General features: G+C 42.6%; 1 protein-coding gene across 2 annotated transcripts in view; it reads right to left on the reverse strand.

Annotated features, from left to right (window-relative positions):
- The window catches only part of LCP2 (lymphocyte cytosolic protein 2), a 460,964-nt gene that overhangs the window by 166,937 nt on the left and 269,842 nt on the right, over positions 1 to 24,185 (reverse strand). For both annotated transcript variants that reach the window (XM_073620738.1, XM_073620739.1), the window contains one exon: positions 14,589 to 14,608. In XM_073620738.1, the coding sequence (XP_073476839.1) occupies positions 14,589 to 14,608 (20 nt within the window). The remainder of the gene's footprint in view (positions 1 to 14,588; positions 14,609 to 24,185) is intronic.

The raw sequence follows: 24,185 nt of genomic DNA on the forward strand, positions 1-24,185 counted from the left end.
CTTGTAGCCAGTTTTCAATCCATTTACTCACCCTATGGTCCATGCCAACGCACCTTATTTTGTACAGTAAACGTTTATGGGGAACTGTGTCAAATGCTTTTGCAAAATCCAGATACACCACGTCTACGGGCCTTCCTTTATCTAGATGGCAACTCACCTCCTCATAGAAGGTTAATAGATTGGTTTGGCAAGAACGATTCTTCATGGATCCATGCTGATTACTGCTAATGATATCATTCTTATTACTAAAATCTTGTATAGAGTCCCTTATCATCCCCTCCAGGAGTTTACATACTATTGATGTTAGGCTAACTGGTCTGTAATTCCCAGGGATGTTTTTTGGGCCCTTTTTAAATATTGGTGCTACATTGGCTTTTCTCCAATCAGCTGGTACCATTCCAGTCAATAGACTGTCTGTAAAAATTAGGAACAACGGTCTGGCAATCACCTGACTGAGTTCCCTAAGTACCCTCGGATGCAAGCCATCTGGTCCCGGTGATTTATTAATGTTAAGTTTCTCAAGTCTAATTTTAATTCCGTCCTCTGTTAACCATGTAGGTGCTTCCTGTGTTGTGTCATGAGGATAAACACTGCAGTTTTGGTTACTGAAGCCCCCCGATTCACTCGTGAAGACTGAGGAGAAGAATAAATTCAATACCTTTGCCATCTCCCCATCCTTTGTAACCAGATGTCCTTCCTCATTCTTTATGGGGCCAATATGGTCTGTCCTCCCTTTTTTACTGTTTACATACTTAAAGAATTTCTTGGGATTTTTTTTGCTCTCCTCCGCTATGTGTCTTTCATGTTCTATCTTAGCCATCCTAATTGCACCCTTACATTTCTTATTGCATTCTTTATAAATTCTGAATGCTGTGGATGATCCCTCAACCTTGTATTTTTTGAAGGCCTTCTCCTTTGCTTTTATATGCATTTTTACATTGGAGTTAAGCCATCCAGGATGTTTGTTCGCTCTTTTAAATTTATTACCCAATGGGATACATTGGCTAATGCCCTTATTTAATATGCTCTTAAAGCAAACCCATCTCTCCTCCGTATTCTTTGTTCCTAATATTTTATCCCAATTTATGCCTTTTAGCAAGGTTTGTAGTTTAGGGAAGTTGGCTCTTTTGAAATTCAGTGTCTTTGTGTTCCCTTCATGTCTCCTATTTGTGTGATTTATACTGAAACTAATTGACCTGTGATCGCTGTTACCTAAATTGCCCCGTATTTCCACATCTGTTATCAGGTCTGTATTGTTGGTAATCAGTAGATCTAGTAATGTTTTATTTCTAGTTGGTGCGTCTACCATCTGACCCATAAAATTGTCCTGCAAGACACTAAGGAACTGGCGAGCCTTAAATGAATGCGCGGTTCCCTCCGCCCAGTCTATGTCTGGATAATTAAAATCCCCCATTATGATAACACTTCCCATCCTTGCTGCTAATCCAATTTGTGATAGGAGATCCGTCTCCACTTCCTCCCTCAGGTTAGGGGGCCTATAGCATACTCCCAGTATTATTTTCCCCTTAGCTTCATCCCTTTGGAGCTCTACCCATAAAGATTCCACCTCCTCCCTAGCCCCCTCAGTGATGTCATCTCTCTCATTCACTTGTACATTATTCTTGATATATAGGCATACCCCTCCCCCTTTTTTACCCTCTCTGTCCTTGCGGTATAGGGTATACCCTTGAATGTTTGCCAGCCAATCATGAGAGCTGTTGAACCAGGTCTCTGAAATTCCCACAAAATCCAAATCCTCCTTGTACAACAGTATCTCTAGTTCACCCATCTTGTCCGCCAGGCTCCTGGCATTGGTGAACATGCCACATAGTTTAGACTGGTCGCATATTGTCCTCGTATTGTCCTATGATCACATAGCTACCTGCAAGATCTTTTGGACACCTCAGATAAGAGTGCCACATCCACACAATAAAACCTGGTGAATGTCTGAACTAAAAACAAGGTGGTAGTAACTCTGAACAACTGGTCGATAGAAGCCTGATACTGAACAGTGGATGAAGTTCCTACTGATCTAGTGGAATGAGTGGTGAATTACAAGGGAGAAACCAGACCCTTCATCAAATATGAAAACAAAATATATTCTAGATATATATGTAGTGCCCACCTACTTAGGTGTGTGCTAAATAGTTAGAGAGGGTTAGAGTTAGGTGCAAATTTCAGGCATTACCCGGTTTGGTTTAAGCCTGGCTGGGTTTAATTTGGTGGGAAGAAATGACAGAATAGCATTGGGGATGTGACCACCTGCATTCTGTCAAGAGTGACGCCTTGTTTGACCAGTGAGAGGATTTACTCACATTCTTTCTGCCATATATCAATGGAAAGAATAACGTTTGTGTTATTTGTTCAAGACTGTCTGCTGTGTCATCAGTGCAAGGAAGTGGGGAGTAATAGAACCACACTGGCGAAAAGGAACAAACTAACTAGCAGCTCCTACTGGGGTAGTGCACTTCATATATATACTCGCGCTAATGGTAAAACAAATGTGAAATAAGAATACATGAAGATATAAAGTGCAGCTGCTGTATACAAAGTGCTATTCACTTGACAAACAAAATACAGATATAAACTACAGCGCTCGCAAACATAACAAATGATAATATAATAAAATTCATTAATAAGTGAATGTCCATATAAAAGTAAACAATGTGCTCCAATCCAAAAAAGTGCAAAGTGCTCCAAGAATTTCAAGGTGAGCAATCACTCCCTCCTGGATGGAATGGACCCTTAGCTTTTCAGTCTAGGGGTCACTTCAGGTTTAATAATGATGGCCAGGGATGGCAGCTTTACATCAATTCATCAGGCAGATCTCACATGTTCATGCTACTCATCCAAGATATTAGTACCCAAAGCGAAATAAAAGGAGGGAACTATAGTGAAGTACAGTTTGGCAATAGGTGTACTACGCATTTACGAATGAATACTTACAGAAAGCAAGATAAAATCAGGCATAAAAAATCAAAGAATTGTGAATAGGAAATGCCGCTATTGGCGTTCGTTCCACCAATAACCGAAAGTGACGCTTGTTGGTCTTGGAACCGGAAATTGTGTCTCAATTTCTCTTGGACCTGGCAACCAGGGCTACTGTAGGTAAATTCACCTAGCCGCAGGAAACCGTAGAAGGCCAGGTAGATAGCCGCTTGGATGACCAAGCTGGGCAGTAAGCCAAAGGGGGTCTGTGACTGGATAGCCGACATGTCCCGGAACGTGGCATTTGAGAGCTGGGTAAGCACTCACTAACGGCTATTGGTGGATGTTTCTGGATGCCACGTAGGATGGCATTGACAACATGGGCTGTGAACAAGGGATGCTTTTCAGGGTCCTAAAGGCCAGGACATGCTTTATGTTGCCTGTCCCTGACCCGGGGGACGAGGCTAGAAACCTGTAGTAGGTGTTCCAGGCGGTGTGGTATGCCTTCAGTGTGTTGCGAGACCGTGATCAGTTTATTATTGGGTTGCGTTGCGAAGGTGGTTCTTCAGACCAAAGTGGGATAGGAGAAGTGGTCGGGTCAGCTCCGTGTTTCTGCAGGAAACAATGAGTTAAGTTAAGTTAAGGCGGGATATCGCGTCCGCTGCAAGGTTGCATTGCCAGGAATGTAGGTACAGTGCACACTGAATTTGTAGTGAAGGGATATCTGCACCAGCCTGCGTAGGAAGGACATGATGGCCAAGGACTTGGATCTGTCTTTGTTGCCAATTTCGGCTGTGGCTAGGTTGTCTGTGGAGAAGACCACGTCTGCCCTATCCAGGTGTGGCCCCAGACCTGAGCTGCCATAATGATGGGGTGGAGCTCAAATAGGAAGGATGACTGGCTAAACCCGAGGACCAGGAGAATCTTTCATGGCGATGGACCTGCGAACCAATGAGGGCCAAAAATTGCAGCAAAGCCAGTGGAGGCTGCTGCGCCTGTGACTACTTGAGGTGACGAAGCAGACGCTACTGGGATAAACATGGGCACGCCGTTCCAGTTTCCGAGAAACTCGTCCCACATTGCCAGATCAGTGATTGCTGCTTAGTCCAGCCTGAGGACTTGATCGGGGTCCTGTGCCTGAGAGAGGAAAACTAGGAGGCTTGAAATGAAGGAACGCCCCTGAGGGACAATCCTCATAGCAAAATTAAGCATCCCTAATAGGGACTGTAGCTGTCTCTTGGTACAACCTCGTGAAAGGGGTGAAGGCATGAATGACCGACCTGATCTGGGCAAATTTGTCAGGAGGTAGGTTGGCCTGCATGGAGCGGGTGTCAAGAGTGAGATGCCATGTCACTGCCACGAGGACTGGTAACGGTTTGAAGGTGTCCAAAATGTCCACCTTGGACAGCCATGCGCCTGTGCCTGCTAATGATGGCCTGTATGGCTAAGTCAAATGATGTGTATTTAACCACTTCCAGACCAGCCGACACAGATACACTGCGGCAGGTTGACTCCCCTGCGCGAATCGACGTACCTGTACGTCGGTCCATGGACTAGCTTTTGCGGGAGTGTGCCACCCGCGAACGGGATTCTGCCTTTGTAAACAAGGTGGATCTTAGTTCTGACAGGGGAGGAGAGAGAGAGAGATCAGCTAGGGAACAATTAACCCTTTGATTGCCCCCTAGTGTTAACACCTTCCCTGCCAGTGTAATTTATACAGTGATCAGTGCATTTTTATAGCACTGATCAATGTACTGGTGTCACTGGTCACCAAAAAGTGTCACTTAGAGTCAGATGTGTCCATTACAATGTCGCAGTCCCGCTAAAAATCGTAGATCACCACCATTACTAGTAAAAACAAATAAAAAACAAAAAAGTCCCTGAATCTTTCCCCTATTTTGTAAACGCTATAACTTTTACTCAAACCAATCAATATATGCTTATTGCAATTTTTTTTAACTAAAAATATGTAGCAGAATACATATTGGCCTAAACTGAGGAATACATTTGTTTTTTTATATATTTTTTGGGGGGATATGTATTATGGCAGAAAGTGAAAAATTTTGGTTTTTTTTCAAAATTGGCGGTGCGGTATCGCAAAAAATGGCCTGGTCAAGGGGGTAAATCCTTCCAGGGCTGAAGAGGTTAAGGGAGAAGTCTTCAGATGGAAATTAATTTAACATAGGAAAGTGGGAAGAATGAGGTGTGGACAAATCGTGAACCAAGTGAAGTTTATTGGAGAACTTAACAAGCCTGATAGAGCTGACTCTCCAGATGCTGAATGGTGACACAGAAAAGGAGCTGGTCTGGTTCGGTCTGTAACAGAGTGTCTATGGTTTGCTTGTCGGTGGAAGCTGAGAGAAGATTCTTGCACTCAAGGGTGCAAGGGTGGTTTGAGGCAGGGTGATGAGCCCGATGTTGAAACCGCAGATGAAACCACGCACCAGGAAGAGTGCGAGTGAGGGAGATGGGTGAGAGGAGAGGTAGAACCCCAACCACTGTATGTCCAGTTGGCTTAGTCATGAAGCGTTAGGGTGTTTGAGGGGGCGTGGGGTCTTGGGATTTGCTCTGTGGCAGATGATGCAGATGTGGAGCAGACCGAATTGGCTGTACATATAGGTAGCATAGTAATAATTTTTGCAGATCTGTGCTATCCCCGCAACTGAACAGGCTGCCCCAACTTATCCACCTGAAAACGCTGAGTGGGGTCAGGCATGCCCTGCACAGTAGTATGAGGTGGAGGGGAGGGCCAGGGAATGTCACTCAACTGGCACTCAACTGACCTAAGAAAGGAAAGGCAGACATGCGAAATGAGCGGCCGTAAACGTGTGCCACTGATAGATGATAAGTGGCCGTGAACGTGTACCACAGGAAGACGAGTTACAATAACATGTTGCAAAAAGGAACCTCATGAGAGAGGCAGAAAACAATAAAGCAGAGAAATCGAGGTTTGTGTGGGGACCACGCTAGCCGATTGTCGTGATTGTATGCTTTTAAAATGAGAACGGAATGTGCGAGTTGTGTCGGAACTGCGAAGTGAAGCATTGCATGAGTTGCAAGTGAGAGCAAACGTACAAATGAGTGGTACGAGTAGCTCCTAGGTGCTTGTGACAAGTGCCTTGAGGGTGAGGCTGAGCTGCAGAAGCTTGTGGTGTATGTGTAAGACAGGATGTGTCAAATCGATGTGTCGCAGATACGACCGGGATTTGAATCAGGCTACGGTGGGTGAGCAGAATTGATCCGCCGACTGTGGCGAGGCCTTCTATGCTTTAGTTCCGCAGCAAATTTGGGGATGGTCCATCCCCTCAGGGTGTGAACGCAGCCATGCTCTGAACCCACAGAGGGTGACAGAGCGGCGGAAGTATGTGTTAAGAAGAGTCGTAAAGATAACAAAGGAAGAAAAGAGTTGTGTACACAAGAATAGGTGAGAAGGAACGCGAAAGATAGCAAAAGGAACGACAGGTGCAGTGAAAAAGCCGTTTTGCATTCTGAAGCATCAAACGCTGTAGAGTGGAAATTTAGAAAACTCAAAAGAATGCGTGGCAACCGAGGTGAGCCAGGAGGTGACTGGCCAGGTAACCGATGCTCAGGTGCCCGTCTATGTTAAGCACAAACCTGTGAACCAGAGCCCCAGGGCGTACTGGGGCGAGAATCTGAAGTCTTGTACGGCCTAAGTAAGAATGTTGCATTCTGTAGTTTGTGGCGTATGTTCGGCCTGCCAACACTTGCAAGCCCAATGTTTAGCAGCCTGCATAGGTGAAGGGCCGCCCTTCGAAAAACAGAATGTTGTGCAAAGAAACATGTGACAGTAGCTAACGCCTGATGAGCAGCCCAAACCGTGTATGTGAAGAGAACGTGGTGAAAGGGGGGCTGCAGAGTGATGCAAGGGTGGAACCGTGTACTACACACCTGACTCAACGCCCTAGTTGTGAAGTCCTGGTTGAGGCCGAGAAACCTAGTAGACCAAGAACCTGTAGAAAAGGTGACATAAGAGTCCAGGTTTTAACCTGACCCACCCTCTCACATGTGACTGACCCCCCTGGGTAAAGATGCAGAGCCTACGCTTGTTGTGTGTGTTTTTTTTTTTTTAAAACAACGTCCAAACTGGTGCAGGATGGAATGCTCTGAACTCATCGTCTTCAGCGGCCAGGTTGTATGCCACTGGAGACGATGACTGGCCAAATTGTGTGCCACTGGAGACGTGCTTGCAACGATTGCAAGAAAGTAGCCTCATCAGGGAGGCAAAAACAAGGACAGCAGAGAAACTGGAGCATGTGAGAATGAGCCATGGTCGTGTGCAATCGTGAGTCATGATCGTGTATATGTGGAAATGAACGAATCGTGCTGGCTCAAGTCGGAGTTATGAAGCTGGAATCTCGTATGCAGGGCTTTTTTTCAGCTGGAACTTGGTGGAACTCAGTTCCACCACCTCTGGCTTAGGCCCTCTACTCCCTGCTCACTACCTTCAGTTGTGAACACAGAAGTTCGGCTTCTGTGTTTACAAGTGAAAGCATGTCTTCCAATGGCTCTCATAGATCTGATCTCCTGAGCAGCTCCCACTGAGTGCAAGATGGGAACAAGGGAGATGCAGGTGCTCTGGGTGCAGTGTGGATGCTGACACCACCACTGGATGATCCCCTGCAAGTGAGAGAGGCGGAGCCACCTACAGTGTGTGTGAAGCTTATTACAGCAACAAAGTAGGACATGTGGAAGATGGTGGAGCATTTAAGGACGGGGGAGAAGAAGAGGGCAGTGGAGGAGGGGTAGCATTCAGAGGTCAGAGCTGAAGAGGGGTGAAAGTGAGATATGGATAGGGGATGCAGAGGTAAGCAGCTGTGAAAGAAGGCTAAACTCTGCACTCTGTGTAGCGCACCCCTGAACTCTGCACCCTTTATGTAGCATACCACCGAACTCTGCACGTAGCGCACCTCTAAACTCTGCACTCTGTGTGTAACACCCCCCCCCCCCCGAACTTTGCACTCCTTTATGTAATGCACTTCAGGTATTTAATGCCCCTTTAAGACCCTCCCACTGTTAGTGAAATTTGACTAAACCCACTATTTGATGGGCGGTGTGTTTGTTGGGGGGTTTTGGGGGGTCGAGGTTGAGTTCTGAGACAAAAAGCCATGCTCGTATGTGTTTTTAAATAAGTGCACAGGTGTGTGTAAATTATCTGAGAACATTTGGTTGCTTGTGGCAGGTGCCTCACATAGAGCTGCGGGAAGCTTGTGATGTGTGTGATAAGATGGAATGGACTTGCCGACGTGCCGAGGATTCGAATCGTATCGCCAATGCGACCGGGATTAGAATCGGGCTGTTGTAGAGTGTATGAATCAACCTGTTGGATACTGTGAATACTGTGAATGTGGTGTTCATAGTGACTCTGAGGTTTTTAACGAAACTACAAACGCTTCCGTATGTGGTACGCCGGCGTGACCGGATTCGCAGAGAGTTAGGGTGCCACCCCCCTCCTCCAAACCCCGAACACATACCAACCACACAGCTCACAAGCAGACAAGGCACCAAGTGAGTCTAATTACCACCTCAATCCCCTGCAATCAATACATGCTCAGCTCCAAAGAGATGCGGCGGCAACCCCATAGACTGTGAATCCTACAACCAGCAAAGTCTGTGCCAAGTGATGTCGGACAACGACTGAAAGCAGCTCGAAGGCTTGGATCTACGAATGAATCGTATGTTTGTAGATGGGATGACAAACAAGGCAGAAGTTACCTACGAATGTACTAGGCCTGTGCCGAATGATGTCGGGACACGATCGACAACAACTCGGAGACAGCTAACTACGAAAGGGATGCGGGATAGGAACCATAACGAATAACAACATTGCCTATGATACGAAAAAGGTTTGAATCCTACCTGCAACAGCGAGCGAGAACCGCCGAAGACCATGAACGGAGACGCCACAAAACTGGTAATCGAACGCGCAGACTCATAAACCATGAAGTGTGTTGGGAAGAGCCGGTGTTTTCGTCAGATTAGGTGACCCGTCAGATTTTGTAACAGAAGTTATATTCTGTCTCCGCCATCTTGCTACACACCGCACTCGTCCACAGTGAGGATACAGTGAGAAAGCGACAAGCGGACATCTTGTTACATCCACCGGAGTTTTGCATTCACACTTATTTTTAACAGTAAACTCAGCTTATATAGTGAAATTCAGTATTTTTAAATCCGTAAGACTGTTTTGATGTTGATTTTTCAAAACAGCGGTGTATTAGCAAACCTGTGAGATCAGGAAGCTCGCCACTGCTTTTAAAAGTCAACATCTAAACAGTCAGACGGATTTTTAAATACTGTATTTCACTATATAAGCTCAGTTTACTGTTAAAAATAAGTGTGAAGTGCATTACTCCGGTGAGTGTAACAAGATGTCCGTGTGTGTGTGTGTGTATATATATATATATATATACACTATATATATATATATATATATATATATATATATATATATATATATATATATATATATATATATATATGTGTGTGTATATATATATATATAGATATATATATATATCTATATATATATATATACACACACACACACATACATACACACTTTATAAATACCTTTTTTCCTTTTTTATAAGTGATCACATTCCGTCCGTTCTCAGCTGCATAAGAGCAAAAGCATAGCCAGCTGGGGGAGGAGAAGCAGCAGTACACTGATCTTCACAGTGAATGGTTGTGTGGGGGGGGGCGTGTAAGGACAAGTCTGATCATTGGAGGAGAGCATACTAAATATGAAAGTTTTAAAATGTAAGGCCCAAGTTGTAGCATGGTCAGGGGTCAGTCTCGAAGACCAGTTGCTATAGCAGTAGAGAAGCTCCCACTGACCAGCAGGTACACAAGCAGATCACCCTGGCAGATAACGCGGGCTCACCCAAGGCGCAGGGTCTAAGCACTAACCAGTATTGACCAGAGCTCCTGATGGTGGAGATGGATTTTGTTGCAGGTCACGGTCCTCTGGATCACCCCACTAAGAGGAGAGCAAGCAATGGTCCAGTAGCAGATATAGCAGGTAGGAACCAAGCAAAAGCAAAATCAGTAAACAAGCTGTTGTCAATATGGAAAGGAGCAAGATATCAGCTGGAGAGGGCACAATAATCTGGCAAACAGGAAGTGCAGAGACATGGTTTAAATCAAGAAGTTCATGGGAGAAGCAAAGAGTTTGAGGTTCATCAGAAACAAGAATCAAGGCAAGATTGTCAAAGGGATCAGACAGGGAGCTGTCCAGCATTGCAGGTGGCACAGCGAGAAGCGCTACAGCCAGACACTGCAGAGGTTTAGATCTGGACCCTGACAGGTTAAAGTAGAACTTGTGTCAGAAAATAAAGTCCTGTGATATCACTTCAGAGGGGGAAGTGCCAGGGAGGCCGATCCAGGACTGGAGCATCCCAATAAGTACGCTCCATTGAGTGACATTGGTGAAACCAGTCAGGGACCAGCACTGCTGGAGATGAGGGACTCTCCTAGCTGCCATGGGAAGAACTCCTCCAGTGAGAGTGGGGGTGCAGCAAAGGGAAAGGAAAGACAGATTCTGGTGGTAGGGGACTCAATTCTTAGAAGGACAGAGAGGGCAATCTGTAACCAAGACCTGAAGCGCCGAACAGTATGTTGTCTACCGGGCGCTCGGGTTCGGCACATCACGGATCTTGTGGACAGATTACTGGGAGGGGCTGGGGAAGACCCGGCTGTCATGGTGCACGTTGGCACCAATGACAAAGTCAGAGGCAGATGGAGTGTCCTAAAGAACGATTTTAGGAACTTAGGTGCTAAATTGAGGAAAAGGACCTCCAAGGTAGTGTTCTCAGGAATACTACCGGTACATCGAGCCACACCAGAAAGGCAGAGGGAGATTAGGGAAGTAAACAAGTGGCTGAAGAGCTGGTGTAGTAAGGAGGGGTTTGGGTTCCTGGAGGACTGGGCCGACTTCTCAGTCGGTAACCGGTACTATAGAAGGGACGGACTGCACCTAAATGAGGAGGGTGCAGATCTGCTGGGAATGAAGATGGCCAAAAAGTTAGAGGGGTTTTTAAACTAGGCGATGTTGGGGAGGGTCCAGAGACAGTGATAGCCAGCGCGGAAGATATTCCAGAGGGTAGTATTGGGGGCATTAGTGGTAGGTTAACCAAAGCACAAAAACACAAGGTGAGTATAGTAGCAAGTCCTAGTTACAATCTTGAAACACCCAATACGAGGACAATATGCGACCGGTCTAAACTATGTGGCATGTTCACCAATGCCAGGAGCATGGCGGACAAGATGGGTGAACTAGAGATACTGTTGTACAAGGAGGATTTGGATTTTGTGGGAATTTCAGAGACCTGGTTCAACAGCTCTCATGATTGGCTGGCAAACATTCAAGGGTATACCCTATACCGCAAGGATAGAGAGGGTAAAAAAGGGGGAGGGGTATGCCTATATATCAAGAATAATGTACAAGCAAATGTGAGAGATGACATCACTGAGGGAGCTAGAGAGGAGGTGGAATCCTTATGGGTAGAGCTCCAAAGGGATGAAGCTAAGGGGAAAATAATACTGGGAGTATGCTATAGGCCCCCTAACCTGAGGGAGGAAGTGGAGATGGATCTCCTATCACAAATTGGATTAGCAGCAAGGATGGGAAGTGTTATCATAATGGGGGATTTTAATTATGTAGACATAGACTGGGCGGAGGGAACCGCGCATTCATTTAAGGCTCGCCAGTTCCTTAATGTCTTGCAGGACAATTTTATGGGTCAGATGGTAGACGCACCAACTAGAAATAAAACATTACTGGATCAACTGATTACCAACAATACAGACCTGATCACAGATGTGGAAATACGGGGCAATTTAGGTAACAGCGATCACAGGTCAATTAGTTTCAGTATAAATCACACAAATAGGAAACATGAAGGGAACACAAAGACACTGAATTTCAAAAGAGCGAACTTCCCTAAACTACAAACCTTGCTAAAAGGCATAAATTGGGATAAAATATTAGGAACAAAGAATACGGAGGAGAGATGGGTTTGCTTTAAGAGCATATTAAATAAGGGCATTAGGTTGGGTAATAAATTTAAAAGAGCGAACAAAAATCCTGGATGGCTTAACTCCAATGTAAAAATGCATATAAAAGCAAAGGAGAAGGCCTTCAAAAAATACAAGGTTGAGGGATCATCCTCAGCATTCAGACTTTATAAAGAATGCAATAAGAAATGTAAGGGTGCAATTAGGACGGCTAAGATAGAACATGAAAGACACATAGCGGAGGAGAGCAAAAAAAATCCCAAGAAATTCTTTAAGTATGTAAACAGTAAAAAAGGGAGGACAGACCATATTGGCCCCATAAAGAATGAGGAAGGACATCTGGTTACAAAGGATGGGGAGATGGCAAAGGTATTAAATTTATTCTTCTCCTCAGTCTTCACGAGTGAATCGGGGGGCTTCAGTAACCAAAACTGCAGTGTTTATCCTCATGACACAACACAGGAAGCACCTCCATGGTTAACAGAGGACGGAATTAAAATTAGACTTGAGAAACTTAACATTAATAAATCACCGGGACCAGATGGCTTGCATCCGAGGGTACTTAGGGAACTCAGTCAGGTGATTGCCAGACCGTTGTTCCTAATTTTTACAGACAGTCTATTGACTGGAATGGTACCAGCTGATTGGAGAAAAGCCAATGTAGCACCAATATTTAAAAAGGGCCCAAAAAACATCCCTGGGAATTACAGACCAGTTAGCCTAACATCAATAGTATGTAAACTCTTGGAGGGGATGATAAGGGACTATATACAAGATTTTAGTAATAAGAACGATATCATTAGCAGTAATCAGCATGGATTCATGAAGAATCGTTCTTGCCAAACCAATCTATTAACCTTCTATGAGGAGGTGAGTTGCCATCTAGATAAAGGAAGGCCCGTAGACGTGGTGTATCTGGATTTTGCAAAAGCATTTGACACAGTTCCCCATAAACGTTTACTGTACAAAATAAGGTCCGTTGGCATGGACCATAGGGTGAGTACATGGATTGAAAACTGGCTACAAGGGCGTGTTCAGAGGGTGGTGATAAATGGGGAGTACTCAGAATGGTCAGGGGTGGGTAGTGGGGTTCCCCAGGGTTCTGTCCTGGGACCAATCCTATTTAATTTGTTTATAAACGACCTGGAGGATGGGATAAACAGTTCAATCTCTGTATTTGCAGACGATACTAAGCTAAGCAGGGCAATAACTTCTCTGCAGGATGTGGAAACCTTGCAAAAAGACCTGAACAAATTAATGGGGTGGGCGACTACATGGCAAATGAGGTTCAATGTAGAAAAATGTAAAATAATGCATTTGGGTGGCAAAAATATGAATGCAATCTATACACTGGGGGGAGAACCTCTGGGGGAATCTAGGATGGAAAAGGACCTGGGGGTCCTAGTAGATGATAGGCTCAGCAATGGCATGCAATGCCAAGCTGCTGCTAATAAAGCAAACAGAATATTGGCATGCATTAAAAGGGGGATCAACTCCAGAGATAAAACGATAATTCTTCCGCTCTACAAGACTCTGGTCCGGCCGCACCTGGAGTATGCTGTCCAGTTCTGGGCACCAGTCCTCAGGAGGGATGTACTGGAAATGGAGCGAGTACAAAGAAGGGCAACAAAGCTAATAAAGGGTCTGGAGGATCTTAGTTATGAGGAAAGGTTGCGAGCGCTGAACTTATTCTCTCTGGAGAAGAGACGCTTGAGAGGGTATATGATTTCAATTTACAAATACTGTACTGGTGACCCCACAATAGGGATAAAACTTTTTCGCAGAAGAGAGTTTAACAAGACTCGTGGCCACTCATTAAAATTAGAAGAAAAGAGGTTTAACCTTAAACTACGTAGAGGGTTCTTTACTGTAAGAGCGGCAAGGATGTGGAATTCCCTTCCACAGGCGGTGGTCTCAGCGGGGAGCATTAATAGCTTCAAGAAACTATTAGATAATCACCGGAATGACCGCAACATACAGGGATATGTAATGTAATACTGACACATAATCACACACATAGGTTGGACTTGATGGACTTGTGTCTTTTTTCAACCTCACCTACTATGTAACTATGTAACTTCAGGCTGGCTCTGCACATGCTCTGCTGCTCTTTATTTTTCAGCACTGTGCCGAAAATGTAGAGACTGATCTGCTGATAGCCTAAAGATATACTGCTGCTCAGGGGGTCTGGGCTTCCACAAAATGGCAGCCTCCAACAAGAAGGAACAAGAACAATGCTGGAGGCAATTTACAGCACATGGTCATTTTGGTAGCATACTTTTTAATGTGGAATGAATGTTCCGTGCTAAAGAGCATTATTTTTTTTTATCAGGTAGTTATGGATAAATTTTAAAAACATATTCACTATGAAAAAAAATTACAGAACCTTCACATTCTGTCTTCAGTCTGACCATTCAAAAAAGTGTGGTCCTTGTAGCAACTAAATAAATGGTCCCAGCACAAAGGAACCAATAGGCTACAATTTAGAAGTTAGCTTATAAATGCAAGCTTTCACTTGGAAGTGATGATGGTACTTGTTATAAGATAGCAAGTAGTAATATACTGATATTGTCTGTTTTTATATTTTATAACTCAATAAAAATCAGCTTTATATGTATACTTACCTTTACAGGTTCACTTTTTCCTACAAAAAAAATAAATATATATATTAATATGAAATAAATATCTATAAGTATTGAGCTAAGGCAAAAAATGTTTAATACTGAAGTTAAAGATGATAAATCTAAAACAGACAGCATTATTCATCACATTATTATACATCTCTTATGTCTTCGTCCATTTTAACCACTTCAGTACTGGGCACTTTCACCCCCTTCTTGCCATGGCCAATTTTCAGCTTTCAGCGCTGTAGCACTCTGAATGACAATTGTGTGGCTATGCAACACTGTACCAATATGAAATTTTATCCTTTTTTTTTCACACAAATCTAGCTTTCTTTTGGTGATATTTAATCACCACAGGGTTTTTTATTTTTTGCTAAATAAATTAAAAAAGACCAAAAATTTTGAAAAAACACTTTTTTCTTTGTTTCAATTACAAAATTTTGCAAATAAATAATTTTTTTTAATATATTTAGGCCAAACTGTATTCTGCTACATTTCTTTGGTGAAAATAACCCAAGTCAGTGTTTATTATTCAGTCTGTAGGAGTTTATATTGTCTACAACTATGGTATTTATATCTGAAAATTGATCGATCCTAATGTACTAACGGCCTCTCTCATTTCTTGAGGTTCGAAATGCCAGGACAGTACAAATATCCCCCAAATTACCACTTTTTGGTAGACAGTACAGGGTATTTAGTAAGAGGCATAGTGAGTTTTTTGAAGTTGTACATTTTTTGGAAAAATTAAGAAATTAAAAAAAAAAAAAAATCACTTTTTTTTTTTTTACATACTGTCACCAGTGCAGTACAGCATCATCATATAACTGGTGTGGTGGGGGTGATCAGGGACACTGACTTGTGACAGTATGTAAAAAAAAAAATGTTAATAGTTTTTAAGCGCACACAGGCACACAGCATTTTCAGCAGTGTCTCTCTGGCTCAGTAAGCAGTCTAGGGGTTTGTGGTTTTTACTAAAGTGGTTCTAAAGCTTTTTTTTTTTGTATTAAAATTACAAACATGTTACAGTATACTTACCTGCCCCCCGCTCCTGTTTTACTGGATTTGATTGACAGCAATGGCTCCCGCTGCTATCAATCTGTCCAATGAGGAGAGAAATAGCTGCTGGAGCCGCTGCACTCGTGCACATCACTGGATCGAGCTCAGGTAAGAAAAAGGAGGGGTCTGGGGGGGGCAGTTGCACATAGTAGGTTTTTCACCTTAATGCATTTAATGCATTAAGGTGAAAAACCTTAGGGCTTTAGACCACTTTAACCACTTCAGCCCCGGAGGATTTTACCCCCTTCCTGACCAGAGCACTTTTTGCAATTCAGCACTGCGTCACTTTAACTGACAATTGTGCGGTCGTGCAACGTTGGCGACGTTGTACCCAATAAAAAATTGGCATCCTTTTTTTCCCACAAATAGAGCTTTCTTTTGGTGGTATTTGGTTGCCTCTACGGTTTTTATTTTTTGCACTATAAACAAAAAAAGAGCGACAATTTTGGAAAAAAATGCAATATTTTTTACTTTTTGCTATAATAAATATCCCCCAAAAATATATAAAAAAAATTGTTTTCCTCAGTTTAGGCCGATATGTATTCTTCTACATATTTTTGGTTAAAAAAAAAAATAGCAATAAGCGTATACATACACATCGGACATTTTTGACACTATTTTGGGACCATTGTCATTTATACAGCGATCGATGCTATAAAAATGCATTAATTACTGTGTAAATGACACTGGCAGTGAAGGGGTTAACCACTAGGGGGCAGTGAAGGGGTTAAGTGTGTCCTAGGGAGTGATTCTAACTGTTAGAGGGCTGGGCTACAACACACAGTGATCACAGCTCTTGATGACAGAGAGCTGTGATCACTGTCCTGTCACTAGGCAGAATGGGGAAATGCTTTGTTTACAAAAGCATCTCCCCGTTCTTCCTCTCCATGACACGATCGCAGGCACCCAGCAGACATCAAGTCCACGGAGACCGTGGCGGGCGCAGCACCGCTTCTTAAAGGGGACATACCTGTATGCCCTTTTGCCTGCCAGCGCCATTCTGCCGACGTACATTGGAACCAAACTAAATCTACCTAAACCCAGGAGGGTGCTACACTGCTATAGGGTAGGAGGTCCCTGTCTCCTAATTAAGCTCCTGTACTGTTACCCTGCCACACAGGCTTCCACTAAAAACTACAAGTGTCCAAATGGCCTGTTTCAACATATATTACATGGCATGGTCCACTATTGCCATTTCAATTTTTTGCACTCTTATGCCCTGTACACACGGTCGGATTTTCCGATGGAAAATCTGTGATAGGACCTTGTTGTCGGAAATTCTGACCGTGTGTAGGCTTCATCACACATTTTCCATCAGATTTTCCGACACACAAAGTTTGAGAGCAGGATATAAAGTTTTCCGACAACAAAATCCGTTGTCAGAAATTCCGATCGTGTGTACACAAATCCGACGGACAAAGTGCCACGCATGCTCAGAATAAATAAAGAGATGAAAGCTATTGCCCACTGCCCCGTTTATAGTCCCGACGTACATGTTTTACGTCGTTTAGAACGATCGTATTTTCCGACAACTTTGTGTGACCGTGTGTATGCAAGACAAGTTTGAGCCAACATCCGTCGGAAAAAATCCTAGGATTTTGTTGTCGGAATGTCCGAACAAAGTCCGACCGTAAGGGCTCATTCTCACAACCAGCTCTGAATTGTATTGCTCAGCAGTCAAAATGCAAGGCCAAGCAAAGCACCATTGATTTCAATGGAGCCAGCTCATATCAATGTTCTGTATTGTTGTGTGCTGGAAAAATTGTAATAGGTTGCATTTATTTGCAGCATGTTGCTATTCGTGGCAGGACACTTTGGAAGGACAGGAGTTTAGACAGAATAGCAGAGCTAATAGGACTTGATGTTTCAATGTCTATGGCAAGTCAGCACTCTTGATGTAAAGATTGGCATAGTTAAAGGGGTTGTAAAGGTAAAAGTTTTTTCACCTTAATGCATTCTATGCATTAAGGTGAAAAAACATCCGACAATACCACCCCCCCAGCCCCCTTGTTTTACTTATCTGACCCGCGCTCGCCCCCGACATCCTCTTCGCCACTCAGCCTGGCCGTTGATTGGCTAGAGTGGATGGATTAAAAGCAGCGCAGCCATTGGCTCGCGCTGCTGTCAATCACATCCAGTGACGCGGCGCGCCGGGGGGCTGGGCCAAGTGATACAGTGAGCGGCTGTGGCCGCCGGCTGTATCACGGGAGCGTGCCCGCAAGCACTCAACACCATGCGAGGGAGCTCGCATGAAGGTGTTGAGTCCTTGTGGGGGGGAGCCGAGACAGCCGCCGAGGGACCTCAGAAGATCAGGTTCGGGGCCACTCTGTGCAAAACAAGCTGCACAGTGGAGGTAAGTATAACTTGTTTGTTATTTAAAAAGAAAAAAAAAATATCTTTAGTGATCCTTTAAATAGAGTAAGAGTAAGTCTGTTAGCAGGGTCATCAGGTGGACACCCTCCTTCTTGAGTATCATAGCTTGCTTGGATCCTGATATGATCCGTACAGTTCATGTATACTTTATTTATATATATATATATATATATATATATATATATATATATATATATATATATATATATTAAAATGTACGTGACTTTTTTTTATACATCTAATATTTGGTATTTGGTTTTAGTTGTGTCCCTGAGAACTATACTATATTGATATTGTATTGATATGGATAGGTCCTTTTTATTTTTTCTAGTCCTGGTAAAGGGGGTGTGGTTTTGGAAATGCAATAGCTACTCTTTGAACTGTCCCCCAACCTTCATTGGGCTAAAGTTGTATCTGGACCTTTTAGCAGTGGTGTGGTGCTTCAATTTACAATTTTGTTATACTACACTACAAGGCAAAAGGATCATGGAGATTCTCTGAGGCGTAGAGGCCACCTGCCCTGGAACCAGATCACTTATATTAACATCAACACCTTAAGGTAAGATAACAATACTAATAAGAAAAGAATATGGAAACCTTGCGCTAAAGATAGAAATGTGCAAATATTAATTGGAGCTGCTCCTCTTAAAGTGCAATGTGCTAACTTTAGTGTTAAAGTAATGTGTGGTAGGGTTTTGAACCACATGAAAATTGCTCACTAGAATCAATGAACATATACAGGCATACCCCACTTTTAAGTACACAATGGGGTTTATTTACTAAAGCTAGAAAGTGCAAAATCAGGCTCACTTCTGCATAGAAACCAATGAGCTTCTAACCCCAGCTTGTTCAATTAAGCTTTGGTAATAAAACCTGGAAGCTGATTGGTTTCTATGCAGAAGTGAGCCTGATTTTGCACTTTCTAGCTTTAATAAATAAACCCCATTGTGTACTTAAAAGTGGGGTATGCCTTTAGTCAATATAAAAAGCGGGTTTATTAAACATAGTGTGTCAAACAGTTCCACAACAGGGATCCAACATTACTTCCATTCTATGGAATAGACAAAACCAAAAGACACTGGAGAGGGACCCATTTAAAAAAAGAGTTGTACAGGCATACCCCACTTTTAAGTGCACAATGGGGATTATTTACTAAAGCTGGAAAGTGCAAAATCAGGCTCACTTCTGCATAGAAACCAATGAGTTTCCAGGTTTTATTACGGAAGCTTAATTGAACAAGCTGGGGTTAGAAGCTCATTGGTTTCTCTGCAAAAGTGAGCCTGATTTAGCACTTTCCAACTTTAGTAAACAAACCCCATTTTTTGAAAGCCTATGGCATGCATAACACACCCAAAAAACTTCACCCGGTGCCAAAAAAATGTGCACACACATAAAGAGTGAACACAAAAAAGTGCAACGGGTACACAGACGTGCCAATTCCCTGAGCCTTTTGAGTCCAGAACTATTTTTCTACTTTCTATGTACATTAGAAGGTTGGCAGGCTGCCAAAACTGCAAAAAAAAATTCTGTTCAGACTATTGCAATCTGGTAACTCGTTATGCATGTCGATGCAATACGATGTCATTCATTCTGAATGGAATGGCATCCTAATGCACCTTCCCAGTATACTTGCGTTGCTGTTGCGGTGCGCTGCTGAAAATGTCACATGCACAATTTTTGGTCCATTGTAGCGCATTAACCAGTCTATTCAAATGAGTCAGCTGCTTTAACACAACCCACATTAACAGGAAATAAAATGTATTAAGAAAAAGCAAATACTTTAGTGTACATAGTCTGGGCACAGATTTACTTTAAGGAACAGAAAGAGACCAATAATCAAACAGATTAGCTTGTGGATTAGATGCATATTTATGCATACACTGCAAAAAGAGGAGTTGCATCTCAATATTAAAGGCACCATTCAGGTGAAGAATACAAACTCTAAGAAACTCTATGAAAAAAACCCTTTAAAGACAAATGCATAATGAGCTAGTATGCAGCACATACTAGCTCATTATGAAATACTTAACTTAGAACGAAGCCCCTGTAGGGGTGCCTGCACACCGCTGAGACGGCTGACTATTTTCCGCGGAGTTTCTACCGGGTTTGCAGGCTCCGGTGCTGTGAGTGGCCGGAGCCGCAATGATGTCACTCCCACTCCTACGCAAGAGCTGCCGTTCACGGCACAGGGCTTGAAAGGAACTGCATGTAATGTAAATATCTCCTACATGTTTAGGAGATATTTACACTACCTATAGGTAAGCCTTATTATAGGCTTACCTATAGGTAAATGTCTGCAGAGGAGGTTTACTTCCTCTTTAATTATAACCAAGTCAGAGATTGAACTGTCACATAGTCATAACTTGTTTTACTTCATCAAGGCTGTATTACCAAGGAAGCACAAGCCTTGTAACACCATTGTAATGCCAGTATACAGATAGTAAAAAAACAAAGAAAAAGGGATGTAATAACCACATATATAACTCATAGGTTTTAATGTGCACAAATATGAACCCAGCCGCAAACTTGATAACAGAAAGTCAGGGGGTTTGATTTACTAAAGGCAAATTGACTGTGCACTCTGCAAGGGCAGCTTAGTAAATGAGGTAAAGCTTTACTTTTGCAAATAATACCCCTGGACTGCAAAGCTGGGGGTCGTCCTGTTCTGGTGAGTGCGGATGCAAAAGGGGGTGTCACTGTACTCCTGCAGATTGTGAAGCATTTTTTGCACCTACTTCATTGTGGACTAACACTTCAGTTGCATTTATTTGGATTTTTATTTGGACTTTTTTGTTGATTTCACTTATATTGTGTGTTGCGAGCGCTGTACAGGCATACCCCACTTTTAAGTACACAATGGGGTTTATTTACTAAAGCTAGAAAGTGCAAAATCAGGCTCACTTCTGCATAGAAACCAATGAGCTTATAACCCCAGCTTGTTCAATTAAGCTTTGGTAATAAAACCTGGAAGCTGATTGGTTTCTATGCAGAAGTGAGCCTGATTTTGCACTTTCTAGCTTTAGTAAATAAACCCCATTGTGTACTTAAAAGTGGGGTATGCCTGTACAGCGCTCGCAACACACAATATAAGTGAAATCAGCAAAAAAGTCCAAATAAAAATCCAAATAAATGCAACTGAAGTGTTAGTCCACAATGAAGTAGGTGCAAAAAATGCTTCGCAATCTTGCAGGAGTACAGTGACACCCCCTTTTGCATCCGCACTCACCAGAACAGGACGACCCCCAGCTTTGCAGTCCAGGGGTCACTTCAGGCCTGCAAATGGTATGCCACACACGTGGATTGGTTTCAAAACATCAGATGGTGGATCGGTGTAAACATCAGATGATAGATTCCAATAGAAAGCTCTCAAAAGGTACATAGTAGGTGAGGTTGAAAAAAGACACAAGTCCATCAAGTCCAACCTATGTGTGATTATGTGCCAGTATTACATTGTATATCCCTGTATGTTGCGGTCATTCAGGTGCTTATCTAATAGTTTCTTGAAACAATCGATGCTCCCCGCTGAGACCACCACCTGTGGAAGGGAATTCCACAACCTAGCCGCTCTTACAGTAAAGAACCCTCTACGTAGTTTAAGGTTAAACCTCTTTTCTTCTAATTTGAATGAGTGGCCACGAGTCTTGTTAAACTCTCTTCTGCGAAAAAGTTTTATTTCTATTGTGGGGTCACCAGTACGGTATTTGTATATCGAAATCATATCCCCTCTCAAGCGTCTCTTCTCCAGAGAGAATAAGTTCAGTGCTCGCAACCTTTGCTCATAACTAAGATCCTCCAGACCCTTTATTAGCATTGTTGCCCTTCTTTGTACTTGCTCCATTTCCAGTACATCCTTCCTGAGGACTGGTGTAAAGAACTGGACAGCATACTCTAGGTGCGGCCAGACCAGAGTCTTGTAGAGTGGGAGAATTATCGTTTTATCTCTGGAGTTGATCCTCTTTTTAATGCATGCCAATATTCTGTTTGCTTTGTTAGCAGCAGCTTGGCATTGCATGCCACTGCTGAGCCTATCATCTACTAGGACCACCAGGTCCTTTTCCATCCTAGATTCCCTCAGAGGTTCTCCCTCCTGTGTATAGATTGCATTCATATTTTTGCCATCCAAATGCATTATTTTACATTTTTCTACATTTGAACCTCATTTGCCATGTTGTTGCCCACCCTAAAGACAGTTAAAAACAGGCATGGATATAGAGCTGTAGATATAGGAAGCAGCCATTCATAGTGTGCATTCCACAGACCAGAAGTGACATCAAACCAGGAAATTATGTCAATGAATTTTGCCCTCCCTCAGGGCGTCATCAAGGACCTCATTTCCTGCTGATAGAGCCGTCCTTAAATACTGGGAGAGAGAGAGAGAGAGAGAAACTCCCCTATTGAAAACCAATCAGAATGGCATTGCGGCCATCTTGTTGGTTAGATAAAAACTGTCACTACCATGGATGCGGCCATCTTGTTGGTTAGATAAAAACTGTCACTACCATGGATGGAGCATGGTCAATAGGAGAGACAAGGTCGCCATGGACCTGGTTGGAAAAAAACTAACTTAGAAAAAATGTTGACATCAATTCCGGTGACATGGTAAAATTGGTACCAAATATAAATATACAAAAATACCTAAACTAAACACATGAAATAAAAATAAATATAAAAATAAAAATGAAAAAAAAAGTGAATATAAATAATAAAAATTAAATTAAAAATGAAAATAAGAATAAAAATAAAAAAGAATAAAAATCGAAATAAAAATAAAAAATGAAAATAGGAAAAAAATAAAAATGGAAAACAAAATGAAAATAAAAATAAAAGTAAAAATAATAATAATGATAAAAATAAAATAAAAAATAGAAAAAAATAAACGTAAAAATAAATACCAAAAAGTGAAAAAAGAAAAATGATAAAGTAAATAATAAAACTAAAAACAACCTCTAACAGGACAACAGCACTAAACCTCCCATACTAAAAACTGGACAAGAAACTGTCAGGACTAGTTCAATGTTCAACCCCTGAGGGCTCATAGTTCTTAAACGATGGATCCACTGAGTCTTATTGCAAGAAATGGCTCTTTTAAGATTACCCCCTCTCCAATGCCCTTCAATTCTGTCAATACCACAGAAGGTAAGCCCACTTGGGTCCTTACCGTGGACCAGCTTAATATGATTGGATAAACTATGATGTTTAAAACCCTTTTACCTGTTTAAAACCCTTTTATCCTGTTAACATGTTCACGTAATCTGACTCCCAATGCCCTAGCGGTCCTGCCTAGGTATTGAAGACCCCAGGGGCAGGACAAGAGGTAAGTGACATGGGTCGTACCACATTGTTGATTTTAAAAGACTCGCCTGAGGCGTGTGAAGTGAAATCCATAGTTTTCCTTACCCTATGTTTGGATGTTTTACACATCACACACCTCCCACAACTAAAATAAAAACCACCTGATCCAAAAAGGTACATGTTTTCTTAGGCAGATCAACAACGTTGGGTGCTAATCTCAAACGTAAAGTGGGGGGTTTGGTGTAGATAAACTGTGATTTGTTTTGTAGCACCTTAGCGAGATCATTATCCTTCAACAGAAGGTGCCAATATTTACAAATGATGTTTTTCCACCTGTTTGTACTGACGGGTGAAACCCATCATAAATGAGATGTCAAAGTCTCCATCGGCCACAACTTTTTTCTTAAACAGATCGTCTCCATCATTACAACTGCCAAAGACTTATTTAACTCACAAAGGGAGTATCCTTTTTCCAAAAAACGGTCAAACAAAACCTTAGCCTGTAGGTCGAAATCCTCGATTCTGGCACAATTCCGCCTAACCCTCAGTAATTGGCTTTTAGGAATTGTGCTAAGCCATTGGGGGTGGTGACAGCTTTGTAGCGGAATGTAGCCATTTCTGTCCATTTCCTTAAAATAGGTTTTAGTGGACAGTTGATGGTTCTCTTTGAAGATGACTAAATCCAAAAAAATTATGCTTTGATTGTCAGAAGTTGACGAGAAGGAGATACCAAATCTATTCTCACCAATCTTTGACAATAAATGTAAAAATGACTCATTTGATCCTGCCCAAACAATAATGATGTCATCAATATAACACTTGTAAAACTTAAGCTGAGGGAAATTACTACCAAAGATGGCATCTTTTTCCCAGTAA

This window comes from Aquarana catesbeiana, linkage group LG03 (assembly GCF_042186555.1).
Source record: "Aquarana catesbeiana isolate 2022-GZ linkage group LG03, ASM4218655v1, whole genome shotgun sequence".
Classification (NCBI taxonomy): Eukaryota; Metazoa; Chordata; class Amphibia; order Anura; family Ranidae; genus Aquarana; species Aquarana catesbeiana.